The 20,465-nt window shown below is 39.5% G+C and overlaps 1 protein-coding gene across 1 annotated transcript; it reads left to right on the top strand.

The window, feature by feature from the left end:
• The first annotated feature begins 18,057 nt into the window (after nt 1–18,057).
• On the top strand, nt 18,058–18,627 carry LOC115710813 (uncharacterized). Its single transcript, XM_030639164.2, has one exon. It carries the CDS (start codon nt 18,058–18,060, stop codon nt 18,625–18,627), a length of 570 nt encoding a protein of 189 aa, XP_030495024.2.
• Nucleotides 18,628–20,465: the final 1,838 nt, after the last annotated feature.

The raw sequence follows: 20,465 nt of genomic DNA, 5'->3' as shown, positions 1-20,465 counted from the left end.
AATTAAATAGAAAATTAATATTTAAGTTGATTCTTAATCATGATACTTAAATATTTGAAATTTATCTTAAATATATAAATAAATAGGAAAATTATATTTTTGTTAAAATTAAGATAATTTTTCCAAGATTTATTTTATTTTATTTTAACAAGCAATGTTGAAAATAGTATTCTTATATACTTCAATTTTTCGAAATGCAATATATATTTATAGAAAATTAAATTTGAGATGTAAATTAATTTAAATTAATTATGAAACAACTTAAATTGAATAATTTTCTAAATATTTATTGGAAATTATTACTAAGATGAAAATAATTCACGTTATTTTCATATCCATCTAAGTATAATTTATAAATATATATATATCAGTTAAATAAATATATATTTAAAATAAATAATAGAAGAAAATACACTTTAAATAATGAGCTTTATTATTATTAGGATATTCAATATCCATTTTTGGTTTTACATAGCTATTGTTTTAGTGAGTAATCCTCCCTAATGGAGGAACGTTCATTAGCAAGTTAGCACCTTTTAATCTCGAAAGATAAGTATTTTTGTAAGTTTTTTATATAGTATTGATCACCCTAATGGTGGCGACTGTATAAGACTTGCAAGAGTATGAAACAATGGTGGAAGCTCATAAGATAGAATAGCCTTGACTCTCGCCTAAACGGGATAACGCTGGATTCCAATCTTGATCGAATAAAAGGTTGCTAGAATGTTTATCATTTTAGATGAGCTGACAACTCTATTCAATGGATGGTATCACTGACTCTCGCCTAAACGGGACACTGATATCAGTTTGTTGAAGACCTTAGAAATTATTTAGGATTGTATGTTTTAGTATTTTCACTTGTCATTCCTACTTGCTATGTGTTTAATAATTTCTGAATTGTGTATGAATTTATATTGAACCATGTTATTTTCTGTTATTAAATTGTAGTTTAATTTCGAATCTTCATTGGTGGTCTAACTTGGTTTGTTGTTCTAATGGGACAAATCCCTAATGGATTGTCAACATTAGACAAACATAATAGTGTTAGATCTCGAATGATAAATATTATAAATGCAACATCTAGTTGTTCATCAATTGATGACACCTTAGACTAGTATTTACAATATGAAACAAGAAGATTGTATAAATAAGATTACTTTGACTCTCGCTAATCGGAGCATCGTTGGATTCTTATTTAAATACGAAATTATTCTAATTCCTCTTAGCTTATTCATTTCGAATTAGCTCAATAACATATCATTGGATGAATGGTCTATAAATCATTTCATGTCATTCTATATTTTCTCTTAAGAAATTTAATGACGCATAAGATTATATTCCCGAAATTCTATCCTAAATGATATAAATCCTCAATCTTAAAAATCTCCTACTTGTATGGGCAAATCAGACTTAGAGTTAAATTAGTAGTGGTGGTCCAAGAAAGAATTGCTCATTATACAGTTACACTTTCACAAGTGTTTAATAACCATTTTCTATCAATGGATTCAAACTGTATGTTAGTATGGAATATGAGTTTAGTATTCTGTGACCAGAATCCACTTGCACTATTCTAAGAACTCTTTGATGTAACTAAACCTAAGTCATCAAAAGATACAACCACATATTTTTTAAATCTATGGCATTTGTATCTTGTTCATAGTTGTTTTGACAAGATCATTCTCTGCAAAGAGTTAATATGCCTATATCCACATAAAGTAAGTTCATCTCATTCGCAGATGGATGTACATTCAGGGGTGGATATGAGTTTTCGTTGTATTCTTAAAAGGATTACTCTAGATATTACCTTATGCAAAAGAAATTTGAAATGTTTGAAAAATTTCATGAATTTTTAGCAATGGTGAAAAACCATTAAGGTAAGTTGTTAAAGATCTTGCGAACTGATAGGGGTGGAGAAATAGTTAGTAGATATACAGTTCAAAGATCATTAAGTTGATTTTGAATTATATCCAAACTTACCTTCCCAGAAATTCAAGTTGCATATTGATTAGTTACTAGTCGTTGCCTAAGTCCTTTTATGGTAATACAATTTCAGAATGATGCAATGGTTGTATACTTAATGTAAATCATTACTAGATTCATGGATGATGTAACACCCTAACTAGCATAGGCGTTTTACGTGATTTTTAAACGTACTGTGCAGCTCGTTGCTAATCAACGAGGTTTATGGAAATCGTGATTAATTAAAAATTTTGCTTTTAATTAAACTTATATAATAATCCATACAAAATACTTTGAGATCCCATTTACAAAATACTTTATAAAAAGTTTACTGTCTATTACAAAATACTTGTCGCCCAGCGACTAACTTCAAAAGCACTGCTGTCCCGAGGATCGTACGCTCCAGGCCTAACCGCCTCGACATGTACAATCTTCATCGGCTCGTCCTCACGGCTCCTCAGCCTTGGCCTTGCTCTTACCTACACATAAACATAGCACTGTGAGTCAACAGACTCGGTAAGAAAAGCATAATCATAATCATACATAAATCCTGGGTTATGATCAGACGCCCATACCCCTGACCATAACCCTAACTGCCGTGTCCCACACGATACTGAGTCCCAAACGTTCGTACGACGGTACTTTTGACAAAGTAACAGCCTATACTCGGTACACTGGTCATACTCCAGCTGCTAGTCATACTCTAGCTTTACCGATGTTCACTGGTCATACTCTAGCTGCTAGTCATACTCTAGCCTAATTGATGTGATATGGTCAAACAGTACAGTACCACCAACCCTAGTATCAGCCTATACTCGGTTCACTGGTCATACTCCAGCTGCTAGTCATACTCTAGCCTAACATGCACGCTAAACATGTAATACATATGCATACTATTATACTAATCTTACCTCGATTCTGAATTCAGGTGTGCCGGTCAACCTGAGTGGAACGAACTGGACGGCGATTTACAGGCTCCTAAACCATAACAATCACAACACTGATAAGTGATACACTAAATCACTTCCTGAGGACTTACACTAGAAACTAGAAGTTTCCCTATCGATAAAAAGCATGGCAATACCCTAAACAACATAAAAATGGGAAGAACTAGGGTTCCCAATTTTTCCCCAACCGGTAGACCGGTTCTACAACCGGAATTCCAGTTCTGGGAATTCCTGGAACCCAACCGGTAGACCGGTTGCTGAACCGGAATTCCGGATCAGAGCAGGAAATGACCAAAAATTCATAACTCACTCCAATCAACCCCAAATCACACCAAAACTTCCAAACCAGCTATTTAGACCCTAAGGAACATTTCCAAAGCATCAAAACTGAGCTTCGTGCATAAAATCAAAATCCACCATTAAAACTCCAAGCTTTGAGTTCAAAACTCAAACTTGATTAAATCTAACAAACATGCATCAAACTTGCTTTAATTCACCATAATTAATCATAATATAACCCCAGAAATCAAACCCATGCACAAGCAACTACTATAGCAACTAGTTCCTCAATTTACTTTGAAAATCATAATTTTTTTGAGCCAAAATTCCAAACTTTGAATAAACACAACTAAGGATCACCACAACCAGCTCTAAACCATTCATCTAAACATAATCAAGCCCAAGAAAACAATAACAAACATATACAGCAGCTATAAAACCAAACTCATCAAGCATGCAAAAGTTCTACTTCATAAAATTTCAAAAACTAAAGAAAGGGTTACACAAGAGATACCTTAGCTTGCTATGAACTAGGAATTGAAGCAAAATACAGAATTGATGAGGAAGAAACAAGAACCTCAGCTGGTTCTAAGTGTGGCCGAAGGAGAGGTAGAGAGGAAATGGTTTAGTTTTCTTGATTTTTCTCTCAATTTCTTACTTTGAATAAATGATGAAAATACATATAATTAATCTTATTTCAGCCAACAAATATCCACCATAAATCACATATTCACATTACACTAAGTCCACTAAAGGACAAAATATCATTGGGCAAAATGACCATTTTGCCCCTCCACACTAAAATAACATACAAGGGTACTAAAGGGTATTTTTGGGAAATTCTAAATTCCCGACTAATCCCGACATTTCCAATGTCTAATAAACTGTCCCGCTATACTAACATACTAAATTGTGATTCTACTGAGCCAAACACCGAGTTCCATGTTGCCGGGCACCGAAAATGCAAAAATATGAAATCTCACTATATGACATAAAAATGCATTCAGGAATCGAATAAAACATCATAAATAATTATTTAAATATCTATAAATAATTTCATAATTAATCATAATTAACTGCTAATTTCCAAATTAAACTAAGCGGTCTTTACAGATGACCTAATCAAAATCTTAAGAAAAGCTAGAACTGTTAACCATGGTTTGCATATTTGTTAGCTATTCTAAGTGATTAGGGGTGGACCATCCCATAGTCATTAGATAAGAAAGTGTTTGTTTAAATAAATACTAATTTTCCAAGAAAATGACTAAGTCTGAAAAACAAATTAGCAAATAAAGGAGATATTTATTTTCTTGATTCCATAAGTGTTCTATCATCTTATTCGATACAAGATGATCCCACTGCCTCTGTTGTCTTGACACAACCGAAGAGGTCAATACAATTTAATTTTCTTAGACATAATTCACGGTACCTTGTCGTAGTGGGAGGGTTTCTAGGAATTCACCTTCTTATGACTTGGAAGACACTAGTGAATAGTGATTAAAATCCATTGTAAGTTTAAACAAGTAATGGATTGTCAAAATAAGAAGCTAAGAAGAAAAGCCAAGAAAACTATGGTTTAATCCATTCACATGGAGTAACCTATAAGTTTTCTATTATAAGGACATGAAAGGAAATTTTCGTTTGTAAGTCTATTTAATGGACTTAACAAAATTTCCTGTTCCTAGTATTATAGGTTTGAGTTTATCTAAACCTATGGCATATGGTATGCCTGGTTAATTACTTACTCTAGTGCAAGCAGCTTACTTTAGTAAGATGCTGAAGCATTTTCTTTTCTAATGGCAATCTATAGAAGTTTCTCTACTTCTAGACATAGATTTTATTTATCTTAGGAAAAGTCTCAACTATTCCAGAAAAGATAAAGCCATGAAAGAATTTCTTAAATCAACAGTGAGAGGTCTCAGATATGCTTTAGTATGCCTTAGACCAGACACCTGCTGTTGAGTGGGAGTAATGAGTAGGTATCAGATTAATCCAGGAGAGGAACATTGGAAGACAATCAAGTAAATCTTAAGATTAAGAAGAGGAACTATATGTTAGTCGATAAGGGTGTGTTTAAAACTCTTAGACTACACCACATCAGATTTTGAGACTTGCCTTTGTGCTAGAAAGTCTACTGATAAGATGGTGATTACTCTGGGGGTGGAGTAGTGATTTTGGAGAAGTGTAAAAACCTATCTGAAGTCTCTAGGTCTACCAGAGAGAGACTGAATGTTAAAGTTGCAGGAAAGGTACTTATTCAGTCTAAGGAAAGTTCTATACATTTGTGGCACCGTTCCAACTTATCTTAACTACAAGTGTTATTTCCTGATAAACCAAAAAGTAGTTGCCAAAAGTATAGAATCCAGTATCCCAAGAGAGTAGACATATAGAGAGAAATTTCACAATATCAAGGATTTTGTGATTAAGGAAGAGTAATGGTGGAGAAAAGATTGTGTTTAATACAACCTGTCAGATCCTATTACGAGGAATATACTACTACTACACTTGATTTGTATATCAAGGTGTTGAGATTATTTGAAATGCACATTTTGTTTTATATTAGTGCAAGTGGGAGTTTGTAGGGTTTTGTGCCCTAAATAAAACCCATTTCAATATAATCAGATTTACTTATTAATAAAGATTAGAAATAACATTTTATGTTGCATGGTTCACATGATTTATTTCATTATTATATATATAATGTATGAATTCTATTTAAGTCCAGAACATATGAATTTGTTAATGATTATAGTGTTGTTAGCACAGTGGAATATAATCTTAATTATATGTTCGAAAGTTTATTCCTTGATTTGTCAGTTCACTGGATTTAGACTGACATGATAATCAGGGATAGGTATTCTTACACCTTGGATAAGTGTTATGTCCTTTCCAGGGCATTGGCAAACTTTACCAGTATCGGATGTATGGAGTATACATCGGAAAGGACCGATATTGAACTTTGATTAGATATATTAAAATTTACCGTAATATCTATTCAATTCAATATCACATGTTGATCGTAGATCAAATGATCTTAATCCTGATATGGTTAGGTTCGATCTCAAGAGTATTATACATGTTCTTTGATTTGTTAGTTAAGCCTACTTTTGGGTCAGGGTGATACGTACATTTTGGGAACATGATAGTATAATTGAGTGGGAGCGCTAACATAAATATGGAGTCTATAACTTCTATAAGAATTTAGAAGTGAAACAATGATATCCTTTGAGCTTGGCTAAACAGAGATAAATGGTGGAGATCTCATTTCACTTCGCTGAAATATTATTTATACGGAGCTAAGTGTTTTAAGGATAAAATACAATGAAGGTGTAACGGTAATTTAGTTCCTATTCAATGTAGATCATCTATTAGAGGGTCATTGATCAAATTAGGCTTATAACAATGGATAATTAATAGCGTATCTATATCGTGGAACATATAGAGCGTTTTATATGACTGAGAGTGCAATTCCAAGTTCTAAGTGTGGATTCAATAAGGAATTAATAAGTTAGGGAATTTACTTGGTAAATTCGGTTCGACTTATTGGAAGCTCGGTTGTATAGGCCCATGGTCCCCATACTAGTTGAGACCATACTGCTTGTAAGACTCAGTTAATTTGTAACACCCTAACTAACTTAGGCGTATTACGTGATTTTCAAACGTACTGTGCAGCTCGATGCTAATCAACTAGGTTTATGGAAAAACGTGATTAATAAAAATTTTGCTTTTTAATTAAACTTATAAACCATATTACAAAAGACTCGGGATCCCGATTATAAAATCATTTACAAAAAGATTTAACTGTTTAACTGTTACATAAAATAAAAGTCGTCTAACGACCAGTTACAAAATTTCAGCCTTGCTGTCCCGAGGATCGTACGCTCCAGGCCTAACCGCCCCGACATGTACAATCTCATAAGCTCGCTCACGGTCCATCAGCTATAGCCTTGCCTTTACCTACACATAAACGTAAACTGTGAGTCGACAGACTCAGTAAGAAAAGCATAATAATACTCATACATAATTCTAACTGCCGTGTCCAACACGATACTGAGTCCCGCTACTGCCATGTCCAACATGGTACTGAGCCACTACTGCCATGTCCAACATGGTACTGAGTTTTGAACGTTCACAGGGACGGTACTATTGACAAGTATCCTCCTGATCGGTCAAACCGGTCATACTCCGGCTGCTGGTCATACTCCAGCCTGTACCGACGGGATAGGTCAATAGCACGGAACCACCAACCAAATGTCAGCCTGATCGGTCGAACCGGTCATACTCCGACTGCTGGTCATACTCCAGCCTGTACCAACGTGACAGGGTTGGATGGTCCGAAGCCTATATACATAACTAATGTAATCTAGCAGGCTTCCTACATGCACGCTAAACATGTAATCTACATATGCATACTGTTATACTTATCTTACCTGGATTCTGAATTCAGGTGTGCCACAACCCGACCGGAACCGAAGCCGAGCGCGGACATCGGCTCCTAAACCATAAAAATCACAACGCTATAAGTGACACGCTAAATCACTTCCCGGGGACTAAAACTAGGAACTAAAAGTTTTCCTATCGATAAAAAGCATGGCAATACCCCTAAAAACATAAAAACGAGGAAAAACACGGGTTCTGAAAATTCCCCAACCGGTAGACCGGTTGCCCAACCAGAATTCCGGTTCTGGGAATTACTGGACCCTCATCCGGAATTCCGGTTGCACAACCGGAATTTCGGTTCCTCGCAGGAATTTTTCAAAAATTCCTAACTCAACCAAATCAAACCCAAATGATTCCAAACCTTCCAGACCTGCTCTAAATACCCCAAAGAACAAATCTAAGACAACAAACTAACCCAGAAATCACAGAAATAAAAATCACCATTGGAGCTCAAGCTTTGAGTTCTAAACTCAAACTTGAGCAAATCCACCTAACAAGCAATCAAACCAACTTAATTCTACATAATCAAGCTCAGAATAACCTCTGGAAACTCAAGCAAACATCCTCAACATCACAGCAACAAAATATAACCTTTTCTCTCAAAAATCACATATTTTTACATAGAAAACTTAAAGCTTTGCACAACCTATCTAATCATGCTTTCAACACAGCTCATTCAACTTCAATTAACATGCTTTAAACCACATAAATTAACACAAAATCACAGCAGCAACAGCAACTACAAATTCATGCAAGAATCATCATATTTTCATCAAAATTTCAACAAATTTCAAGAGACAACAAAAGAAGCTAACCTAGCTTGAAGAATGCTTAGCTTTGGATGAGAATCCACTAGAAAATCAGAGCAAAATCCACCCCTTTGCACCCACATGCACAGCCGAGAGAGAGAGAGGAAAAGAGAGAGAGAGTTTGAAAGTTTTGTAATTTTTTTCTAAGTGAAATGTTTTGTAAAATAAATTAATGAATAAAGCCACTTAACATGTACTCATTTCAGCCAACAAATAATCAAATAAACACTTATTTTCCATTTCATAAAATCACAAAAGACAAAATACTAATGGGGCAAAAAGACCATTTTGCCCCTCCACCATAAAATCATGAAAATCATACTAAAGGGGTATTCTTGGGAAATTCTAAATTACCGGCCATTCCCGACATTCCCAATGTCTAAAACCCGTCCCCAAACTACTAACATACTAAGTTGTGATTTCTACTGAGCCAAACGCCGAGTTCCAAAATACCGGGCACCGGAATTACAAAATATGCCAGCTACTGAATAACATAAATAACAGTATAATAAATTATTTAAATAGCTATAAATAATTTCATAATTAATCATAATTAACTGATAATTTCCAAATTAACTAAGCGGGCTTTACAACTATCCCCCCCTTAAAAGGATTTCATCCCCGAAATCTAACATGAATAACTCTGGATATTGAGCTCTCATATCTGACTCTAGCTCCCAGGTGGCTTCTTCCACCTTACTGTTTCTCCAGAGAACCTTGACCAATGCTATGGTCTTATTCCGAAGGACTTTATCCTTTCTATCCAGGATCTGCACTGGCTGTTCCTCATAAGTCATGTCCGTCGTAGCTGAAGGCTCTCATAAATGAGTATATGAGAGTGGTCTGAAACGTATTTTCTCAACATCGAGACATGAAATACGTTGTGAATCGCCGATAAGGCTGGAGGCAATGCTAACCGATATGCCACTTGACCTATCTTCTCGAGAATCTCGAAAGGTCCTGTAAATCTAGGGCATAACTTGCCTCTTTTCCCGAAACGTTTAATCCCCTTCATCGGAGATACCCGTAAAAACACATGTTCCCCTACTTGGAACTCAACATCTCTGCGTTTCGGATCTCCGTAACTCTTCTGTCTGCTCTGTGAGGCAAGCATTCTAGCTTTTATCTTCTCTATCGCCTCATTGGTCCGCTGAACTGACTCTGGACCTAGGTATTTCCTCTCCCTTGTCTCATCCCAGTGGATAGGGGATCTACATTTCCTTCCGTACAACAGTTCATAGGGAGCCATCCCTATCGTACTTTGATAACTGTTGTTGTACGCAAATTCTACCAACGGTAGATATTTATTCCATGAGCCTTCAAAGTCCATAACACAGGCTCTCAACATATCCTCCAATATCTGAATTGTCCTTTCGGACTGACCATCTGTCTGAGGATGGAATGCTGTACTAAATTTCAGCTTTGTACCCATTGCCCGTTGCAAACTTTGCCAAAATTTGGAGGTGAACTTCGGATCCCTGTCCGAAACTATAGACTTCGGTACCCCGTGAAGTCTCACTATCTCTCTGACATATAACTCTGCCAACTGATCCACTGAAAATGTTGTTCTAACCAGCAGAAAATGAGCAGATTTCGTAAATCGGTCCACCACTACCCAGATGGAATCAAATAAACCCGTGGTCCTAGGTAACCCGACCACAAAATCCATCGTAATATCTTCCCATTTCCATTCTGGTAGGGTTAGAGGCTGCAACAACCCTGCTGGTCTCTGATGTTCAGCCTTAATCTGCTGACAAGTGAGGCACCTCGATACGAATTCTACCAAATTCTTCTTCATACCGCTCCACTAGAAGTACGGTTTCAAATCTTCGTACATCTTAGTGGTGCTGGGATGCAGAGAATACGGGGTAGAATGAGCCTCCTCAAAGATCTCATTTCTAAGTTCCACACTGTTCGGAACACAAACCCTGGCTTTATACAAAAGCATCCCACTATCTGATACTTAAAAGTCCTTGGCTTGACTAGCCAACACCTCATCTCGGATCTTCACTAACTCCGGATCTGTCATCTGAGCGACTTTTATTCTTTCCAACAGATCAGATTGCAGCGTTAAGTTGTGAAGCTGACCTACCACAAACTCAATGCTGGATCTAACCATATCCTCTGCTAGCTGAGGTGAGATCTGAACCATACTAGCTACTTGCCCGGGACCCTTTCTGCTCAGGGCATCGGCCACTACATTGGCTTTTCCGGGATGATAGAGGATCTCACAATCGTAATCCTTCACTAATTCCAACCAACGCCTTTGTCTCATGTTCAAATCTTTCTGAGTAAAGAAATACTTGAGACTTTTATGGTCGGTATAGATCTCACACTTCTCCCCGTAGAGGTAATGCCGCCAAATCTTCAGTGCAAAAACCACTGCGGCTAATTCTAAATCACGAGTCGGGTATCGCTGTTCATAATCCTTTAACTGACGGGAGGCATAAGCGATAACCCGGTCGGCTTGCATCAATACACACCCCAAACCCTGTTTGGATGCGTCACAGTAGACTATGAACTTCTCCTTGTCCGAAGGCAAAGCTAGCACCGGAGCAGTAATCAACCTCTATTTCAGCTCCTGAAAACTAGCTTCACATTTATCTGACCAGATAAACCGCTGATTCTTCTTTGTAAGCTCAGTTAGGGGCATTGAAATTTTGGAGAACCCCTCCACAAACCTACGGTAGTACCCAGCTAAACCCAAGAAGCTTCTGATCTCTGTCACTGTCTTCGGTCTCGGCCAATCCCTGACGGATTCAATCTTCCCGGGATCCACCTTGATCCCATCTTTACTCACAATGTGCCCTAGGAAGGACACCTGAGACAACCAGAACTCACATTTCTTGAACTTGGCGTAAAGCTTATGTTCTCGAAGTCGTTGCAGTACCATCTGAAGATGTAACTCATGCTCCTCTTCTGATTGAGAGTACACGAGGATGTCGTCGATAAACACAATCACACAGATATCGAGGAAATCCTTGAATACTCTATTCATTAGGTCCATGAATGTTGTAGGAGCATTGGTTAGTCCGAATGACATAACCAGAAACTCGTAATGTCCATACCTAGTGCGGAAAGCCGTCTTCGGAATGTCCTCCTCTCGGATTCTCAACTGATGATAACCCGAACGGAGATCAATCTTAGAAAAGACCGTCTTCCCTTGAAGCTGATCGAACAAGTCATCGATCCTAGGTAATGGATATTTATTCTTCACCGTCAGCTTGTTCAACTCCCTGTAGTCGATGCACATCCTCATAGATCCATCCTTCTTCTTGACGAATAAGACCGGGGCTCCCCAGGGTGACACACTGGGCCGAATGAACCCTATGTCAAGCAACCCTTGGAGCTGAATCTTTAATTCCTTAAGTTCAGCTGGAGCCATCCTATACGGGGCTTTGAAAACCGGTTCCACCCCTGGTGCCAAGTCAATCACAAAATCAATCTCCCGCTGAGGTGGTAACCCTGGAAGTTCTTCGGGAAAAACATCTAAAAATTCTCGAACCACTCTGATGTCTTCTGGCCGAATGGTATCTGGCCGAGTGGTGTCCACCACCACGGCCAGAAACCCTAAGCAACCGCCGTGCAACAATTCTCTCGCTGACATAGCCGAGATCACCGGGATCCGAGATCCCTGAACTGAACCAACAAATACAAACAGTTCTTCACTTTCCGGTTGGAAGACCACCATCTTTCTTTTACAGTCAATGCTCGCCGAATATTTAGATAGGAAATCCATTCCTAAAATAATATCGAATTCGACTAAACTCATCTCTATCAGATCAGCGCTTAACTCTCTACCATCTATCCTGATCGGCATAGACCTAATCCACCTATTGGAGATAACCAATTCTCCGCCAGGTAACAGGGTTCCAAACCCTGATTCATATCTATCATAGGGTCTACCCAATTTACTAAAGACTCTGCCGCCACATAAGAATGTGTAGCCCCCAGATCAAAACAGCACTGAATATAGCGAGTTGTTAATAGAAAGCTGACCTGTGACTACTGATGGGCTGGCATCTGCATCAGCCTGCGTGATAGCAAATACCCTGGCTGGAGTGGGTATCGCTGGAGCTCTCGGTGCCTCTGGTCGGAGCTGGGGACAGTCCCTCTTGAAGTGTTCGGGCATGCCACAATGAAAGCATCCCTGACCTTTGCACTCACCCCGATGGTGCCTCTTGCAGCTAGGGCACTCAGGATAGGAGAATTGGGTCTCAGTACCACCAGGACGACTCCCTCTATTCTGGTTCCCCCGGAACCTCTTATTCTGACTCGAGCCACCAGAAGCAGTGGGTGCCCTCTTCCTCTGATCAATGGCCGAACCACTACTCCCCCTGCTATAGCCTGATGCAGGAGGGGTAGGAGCTCCGCCACTCACCGGAGTACTGGCTGATTCTGACATGCACCCAACTGCGCCCTCAGCTCGCAGTGCCTTCTCCACCATCTGAGCATAGGTGGTGATCATCAAGTCATGCCTGATCCTGGCATTCAACCCGTCTAGATACTTCTCCTTCTTGCTGAAGTCGGTCGGCACAATTCCCGAGGCTAACCTCGCCAACCGATCAAACTGAGTAGTATACTCAGTGACGCTCATGTTCTCCCGCTGGGTCAGGTGAGCGAACTCTTTCCTCTTGGCGCTTCTGACCGCCTCGTTGTAGTACTTTGCATTAAAGAGTTCCTGGAACCTTTCCCAGGTCATGGTGGTGACGTCATGGATCTGAGACACCATGTCCCACCATACCAGGGCGTCATCCTGGAACTGAAACATGGCGCACACCACTCTGTCGTTACCGGTGACACCCATAAAATTCAGAATCTTGGTGATCACCGTCAGCCATTGCTCGGCTTTCATTACATCCGGACCTCCCAGGAAAACCGGAGGTGCTTGCTTCCGGAACCGCTCATACAATGGTTCCAATCTATGGGCCGCCACCACTATCTCGGCCTGGGCAGCAGGGGCAGGTGCCACTGGAACTACGGGCACTGGAACTGCACGAGCACCCTGCTGCCTCAACCTCTGAATCTCGAGGTCTTGTTCTTCGATCCGGGCTTGCATCTCCGCAAACCGTAACTCCCAGTTCTGAGCTCCCTGATCGGCTGGGGGAGCCTGGGCAGCCTGTGGCGGGTTCTCATCACCCCGGCCACGAGCCCTGCCTCGGGGACCTCTACCACGGCCCCTAGCAGGTGGGGGAAACTTAGCTCCCTGACCTTGATTCGACCCTACGGAGTTGCCCTGACTCCTGGTAGTCCGCCTGGCGTCCATCTGATTAGAACCGCCTGCGAAACCAAGAGTTGGCATATCAGGTCGTATTCAAGGAGAGCTTACTAATGCCGCTTAATTTGGAAATTAAAAACGAAACATGCGCCTATTCTACTATCAGGCTACTAATATGCTTCCTAACAGGCTTTTCTTTTTCATAACTGAATAAAATAAACTACTAAAGCAATAAAGGCTTACTGAACCGTGAAACGAGCTAACTGCTGATGATGATTGTACATGTCGTGACGATCTTCGGAAGACAACCTGGCGGCTCTGATACCAAATTGTAACACCCTAACTAACTTAGGCGTATTACGTGATTTTCAAACGTACTGTGCAGCTCGATGCTAATCAACGAGGTTTATGGAAAAACGTGATTAATAAAAATTTTGCTTTTTAATTAAACTTATAAACCATATTACAAAAGACTCGGGATCCCGATTATAAAATCATTTACAAAAAGATTTAACTGTTTAACTATTACATAAAATAAAAGTCATCTAACGACCAGTTACAAAATTTCAGCCTTGCTGTCCCGAGGATCGTACGCTCCAGGCCTAACCGCCCCGACATGTACAATCTCATAAGCTCGCTCACGGTCCATCAGCTATAGCCTTGCCTTTACCTACACATAAACGTAGATCTGTGAGTCGACAGACTCAGTAAGAAAAGCATAATAATACTCATACATAATTCTAACTGCCGTGTCCAACACGATACTGAGTCCCGCTCTTGCCATGTCCAACATGGTGCCGAGCCACTTCTTGCCATGTCCAACATGGTACCGAGTTTTGAACGTTCACGGGGACGGTACTATTGACAAGTATCCTCCCGATCGGTCAAACCGGTCATACTCCATTCTTGGTCATACTCGGCTGTCGTGCCGACGGGATAGGTCAATAGCACGGAACCACCAACCAAATGTCGGCTGATCGGTCGAGCCGGTCATACTCCGCTTGGTCATACTCCACTGTCCCGACGTGACAGGGTTGGATGGTCCGAAGCCTATATACATAACTAATGTAATCTAGCGGGCTTCCTACATGCACGCTAAACATGTAATCTACATATGCATCTTGTTATACTAATCTTACCGGATTACGAATTCGGGTGTCTTGGCCAACCCGACCGGAACCGAAGCCGACGGCGGACATCGGCTCCTAAACCATAAAAATCACAACGCTATAAGTGACACGCTAAATCACTTCCCGGGGACTAAAACTAGGAACTAAAAGTTTCCCTATCGATAAAAAGCATGGCAATACCCCTAAAAACATAAAAACGAGGAAAAACACGGGTTCTGAAAATTCCCCAACCGGTAGACCGGTTGCCCAACCAGAATTCCGGTTCTGGGAATTACTGGACCCTCATCCGGAATTCCGGTTGCACAACCGGAATTCCGGTTCCTCGCAGGAATTTTTCAAAAATTCCTAACTCAACCAAATCAAACCCAAATGATTCCAAACCTTCCAGACCTGCTCTAAATACCCCAAAGAACAAATCTAAGGCAACAAACTAACCCAGAAATCACAGAAACAAAAATCACCATTGAAGCTCAAGCTTTGAGTTCTAAACTCAAACTTGAGCAAATCCACCTAACAAGCAATCAAACCAACTTAATTCTACATAATCAAGCTCAGAATAACCTCTGGAAACTCAAGCAAACATCCTCAACATCACAGCAACAAAATATAACCTTTTCTCTCAAAAATCACATATTTTTACATAGAAAACTTAAAGCTTTGCACAACCTATCTAATCATGCTTTCAACACAGCTCATTCAACTTCAATTAACATGCTTTAAACCACATAAATTAACACAAAATCACAGCAGCAACAGCAACTACAAATTCATGCAAGAATCATCATATTTTCATCAAAATTTCAATAAATTTCAAGAGACAACAAAAGAAGGTAACCTAGCTTGAAGAATGCTTAGCTTTGGATGAGAATCCACTAGAAAATCAGAGCAAAATCCACCCCTTTGCACCCACATGCACAGCCGAGAGAGAGAGAGGAAAAGAGAGAGAGAGTTTGAAAGTTTTGTAATTGTTTTCTAAGTGAAATGTTTTGTAAAATAAATTAATGAATAAAGCCACTTAACATGTACTCATTTCAGCCAACAAATAATCAAATAAACACTTATTTTCCATTTCATAAAATCACAAAAGACAAAATACTAATGGGGCAAAAAGACCATTTTGCCCCTCCACCATAAAATCATGAAAATCATACTAAAGGGGTATTCTTGGGAAATTCTAAATTCCCGGCCATTCCCGACATTCCCAATGTCTAAAACCCGTCCCCAAACTACTAACATACTAAGTTGTGATTTCTACTGAGCCAAACGCCGAGTTCCAAAATACCGGGCACCGGAATTACAAAATATGCCAGCTACTGAATAACATAAATAACAGTATAATAAATTATTTAAATAGCTATAAATAATTTCATAATTAATCATAATTAACTGATAATTTCCAAATTAACTAAGCGAGCTTTACATAATTGATTTTAATTAATCAATTATAATTCTAAAGTTAGACTATGTCTAGTTTATGAATTTTCCCTAAGCAAGGGTGAAATTGTAAAGAAAAGAGATTCTAGGTTTTATTTGTTAATTAAGAGACTTTATATGTCTAATTAATAAATATATTAAATGACAATATTATTTAATAATTAATTTTTAGTTATTAAATAATTAGAATTGGCATTTAAATGGTTGAATTGGAAAATTGGCATTTTTGAGAAAATGGGATTGAGAAATGACAAAATGGCAAAATTGCAAAGTGAGGCCCATTATCCACTAATATGGCCGGCCACTTTGTATAGGGTTTACCATTTATATTTTTCATTATATTTATGCCATACAATTCTAACCTAAACCTAGATGGCATTTTGTATATAGAAAGTGATGGCTTCAGGAAGTAATGTAATGCATCTTATTCTTTTTCAGAGAAAACCTGAGCCTTCAAGCCGCCACTCTTCTTCTCTTTTCTTCTCTTCAATTTCAAAATACCCTAGTGATAGAGTAGTGCCCACACACATCAAGTTGTATCAATCATAGTGTGGAAGATTGTGTAGAATCCAATCAACAAGAAGGATAATCAGCATCAAAGGAAGGAGAGAAAGAGATCCAGATTCAGATTTTGATAATGCTCTGCTACAGAAAGGAATCAAGGGCTAGAGATCTGAATGGAAGGAGTCATTATATTCCGATGCACCCAATGTAAGGTTTCCTAAATTTTATATGTGTTTATTTCATTGTTTTAGAATTCATATTAGGATGTTAATGAAACATACATGGTAGTAAATCTAGATCTTGGTAAAATATTTCCAACACGATCTTTTGCCAAGAATCACCAACCAGAATTCTTTGAAAAATGAAGGTACAGGTTTCTAACTCTCTTTTGTCTTATGAGTGTGTGAATCTGATGGATAGGATTGATGACCACCGGATTGAATGTGATTTTAAGGGAAATGGAGGCTCGGGTTCTAAGAGAAGGGCGGACTGAGGGGTTTTCCTGAATAAGGATGTTGACATGGAGCAGAATTTGGGGAAGAGAATTCATAGGGAAGGTCCTGGTTTTCAAAAGAATCCGAAGTTGGGTATTCCTGAAGTTGGGGTGAGTGGATTGAGATTCCAATCACATTCAAAAATGAAGTTGGGGGTGACATCTCAGGCCTGAAGGGTGACAGGAGAAAGAAAGTAGTGGCCCAGAAGAATAAAAAGAATGCCACTAAGACAAACCCTCAATCTTTGGCAACAAAAGAGGTCTCGGCAGAAGGCGAAGAGAGAACTGGGGAGGTGATGGTACTAGGGGGCTTTTCTAACTTTTCTAATTTGGTCTCTGGAGTGAACTTGGAAGCGGCGCACCTGGTGGAACTGGGTCGCTGAGAGCCATGAATATCTTGTTTTGGAATGTTTAGGGGCTTGGGAACCCCTGGAGATTGAAGACCCTTTGCTCCCATGTGAAAGATCATCATCCCGGGATGATTTTCTTGTCCGAAACTAGACTTAATGAACTTGCGATGGAAAGGGGGGTTTGATAGCTGTTTTGTGGTGGCTGCCAAGGGTAAAAGTGGTGGGTTGGCCCTCTTGTGGAAGGAGCCCTTTGAGGTTAGTGTGAAAGCGTTTACTATTTCTCACATTGATGCTATTGTGGAGAATGGTCTGGGTTTTGCTTGGAGATTTACTGGGTTCTATGGAAATCCTGATCCGGGTGGTAGGAAAAACTCCTGGCAACTGCTGGAGAGACTTCGAGATTTGATTTAGGGAGCGTGGATTTGTGGAGGAGACTATAACGAGATAATTAAGGTAAACGAAAAAAGAGGGGGTGTTTGAAACAAGACTCCCAGATGCGGGACTTCAAAAAGGCCATTTCTTATTGCAACTTCAAGGAAATTAGGATGGAAGGTGGCGAGTTTACGTGGTGTAATGGGCGTCACAACAATCTGGTTTTTGAGAAGTTGGATAGGGTGTTGGCTAACCTGGATTGGTTTAGAAGATTTTGTATGTCAAAAGTCACCCTCCTTCCTTGGTGGAACTCGGACCACCGTCCCTTGCTTCTTAGCTCTAGCAAGAATAAGAAGCTTTCAACCAAGGCTCCAAAATGGAGATCTAGGTTTCATTATGAACAAGCTTGGGCTGGGGAAGAGGATTGTGGTAAGATAGTGGAGTCGGTTTGGCTTGATGGTTCCAATTGGGGCTCTCCTCAGGGGCTGAGGGGGAGAATTAATCAATGTGGAGAGATCCTTCATGAATGGAATAAAGATAAAAAGGCTGACTTGGGGGCTAGAACTAAGAAACTAAAAGAGGAACTAAAAAATCTCTCTTCTTCTGTTGGAGAAACGGATTGGAAGAACCGAAGAAGGATTGAAAGAGATCTTAATGTTGTTGAGGCTAAGGAGGAGATTTTATGGAAATAAAGAAGTCGGGCTCTATGGCTCGCTCACGGGGATCGTAATACTAAGTACTTCCATCACAAGGCCTCCCAACGGAAGAAGAAAAGCACAATTAAGGGATTATATGATGAACAAATGAGGTGGTGCAATTCGGACAGCGAGATTGAGGACATCATGGTTCGCTTTTACTCGAATCTTTTTTCTTCTTCAGGGTCTAATATTAATATGGCTGACATCCTAAATCGGTGTGTTCCTAACCGGCTATCTTATCACGACAACATTATACTCCTGGAAGAGTTCTCGAAGGAAGAAGTTAAAGATGCTATTGATCAAATTCATCCTCTCAAAGCTCCGGGGAAAGATGGCCTCTCGGGGTTATTTTACCATAATCATTGGGAGGATGTGGGACATGAGGTTATTGCTACTTGCTTGGAGGTCTTAAATAACAATATGGATTGTGGCTGTCTAAACGACACTTTATTATGTCTTATTCCCAAAGTAAAGGATCCGACTATGGTGGGAGACTACAGGCCCTTAAGTCTATGTAATGTAGTCTATAAGGTGATCTCTAAATGCCTTGCAAATAGGATGAACGGAGCATGGATAAGGTAATCTCTGAAAATCAGAGTGCATTCATTAAGGGGAGACAGATTCAAGATAATGCCATTCTAGGTTTTGAAATTGTCCATTGTATGAAGAAGGGTCGGTTTGGGAATGGTAGGAAGATGGCTCTTAAACTGGACATGTCTAAAGCATATGACCGAGTTGAGTGGGGTTTTCTTGAGGAGATGATGAAGTGCTTGGGTTATGATGAACGATGGATTACTAAGATTATGGGTTGTGTGAAGACGGTTACTTTCTCTGTTCTGCTAAATGGAGAGGCTAGGGGTCACATCATTCCGGAGAGAGGTTTGAGGCAAGGGGACCCTCTATCTCCGTTCTTGTTTCTTATTTGCTTGGAGGGGCTGTCTTGTCTGATTAATGAAGCTAGCCGAGCCAACAAAATTCATGGGCTCCAGTTTGGTCACCTTGAGAGTAGGTTGACACATCTCCTATTTGCCGATGATAGTCTGATCTTTATGAATGCTTCAGTTGAGGAGGGGAAAGCTATTTTAGAGGTGCTTCAGGTATATTCTTCCTTGTCGGGTCAGTGCATTAATTTTAGTAAATCTAACTTATGTGTTGCTCGGAAGATTACAAGGACAGAGGGCCAGAGACTTGATGCTTCTATGGGGGTTACTTTTATAGAAAACCATACAAAGTATCTTAGTCTCCCTGCCTTTGTAGGAAGAAATAAGAAGGAAGCTTTTGGTCTGATTCGTAACAAGGTTTGGGATAAACTTCAAGGATGGAAGATGGGTCTTTTCTCCCAGGCTGGTCAAGAAGTATTGATAAAATCAGTTATCCAAGCTATCCCGGTTTATATCATGAGCTGTTTTAGATTAACAAAGGGTTTGATTCGTGAGATTCAAGCCCTTATAGCTCGTTTCTGGTGGGGTTCTACAACAGCGAAGCATCAAATTCATTGAGGGTAACTAGGAGAAGTTATGCAAAGATAAATGGACTGGGGCCATGGGGTTTAGGGACTTGGAAGACTTCAACCAAGCTCTTTTGGTGAAACAAGGTTAGAAACTTGTTACAAATCCAGATAGTTTGTTTGCCCAAGTGTTAAAGGCCCTTTATTTTCCGAATTCTGAATTCTTGGAGGCAAGACATGGTTCTTGGTGCTCTAATGTTTGGAGAGGCATTATATGGGGCAGGGAGCTTCTTTTAAAGGGGTTACGATGGCGTGTGACTGATGGTACCAAAGTTAGAATAAATGAGGATCAATGGATTCCTAGAGGAGCTCCTTTCCTTCTCAC

Source organism: Cannabis sativa, chromosome 3 (genome assembly GCF_029168945.1).
Source record: "Cannabis sativa cultivar Pink pepper isolate KNU-18-1 chromosome 3, ASM2916894v1, whole genome shotgun sequence".
In the NCBI taxonomy this organism is placed as follows: domain Eukaryota; kingdom Viridiplantae; phylum Streptophyta; class Magnoliopsida; order Rosales; family Cannabaceae; genus Cannabis; species Cannabis sativa.
The sequence above is the reverse complement of the archived record's forward strand: the minus strand, read 5'-3'. Positions and strand labels throughout refer to the sequence as shown.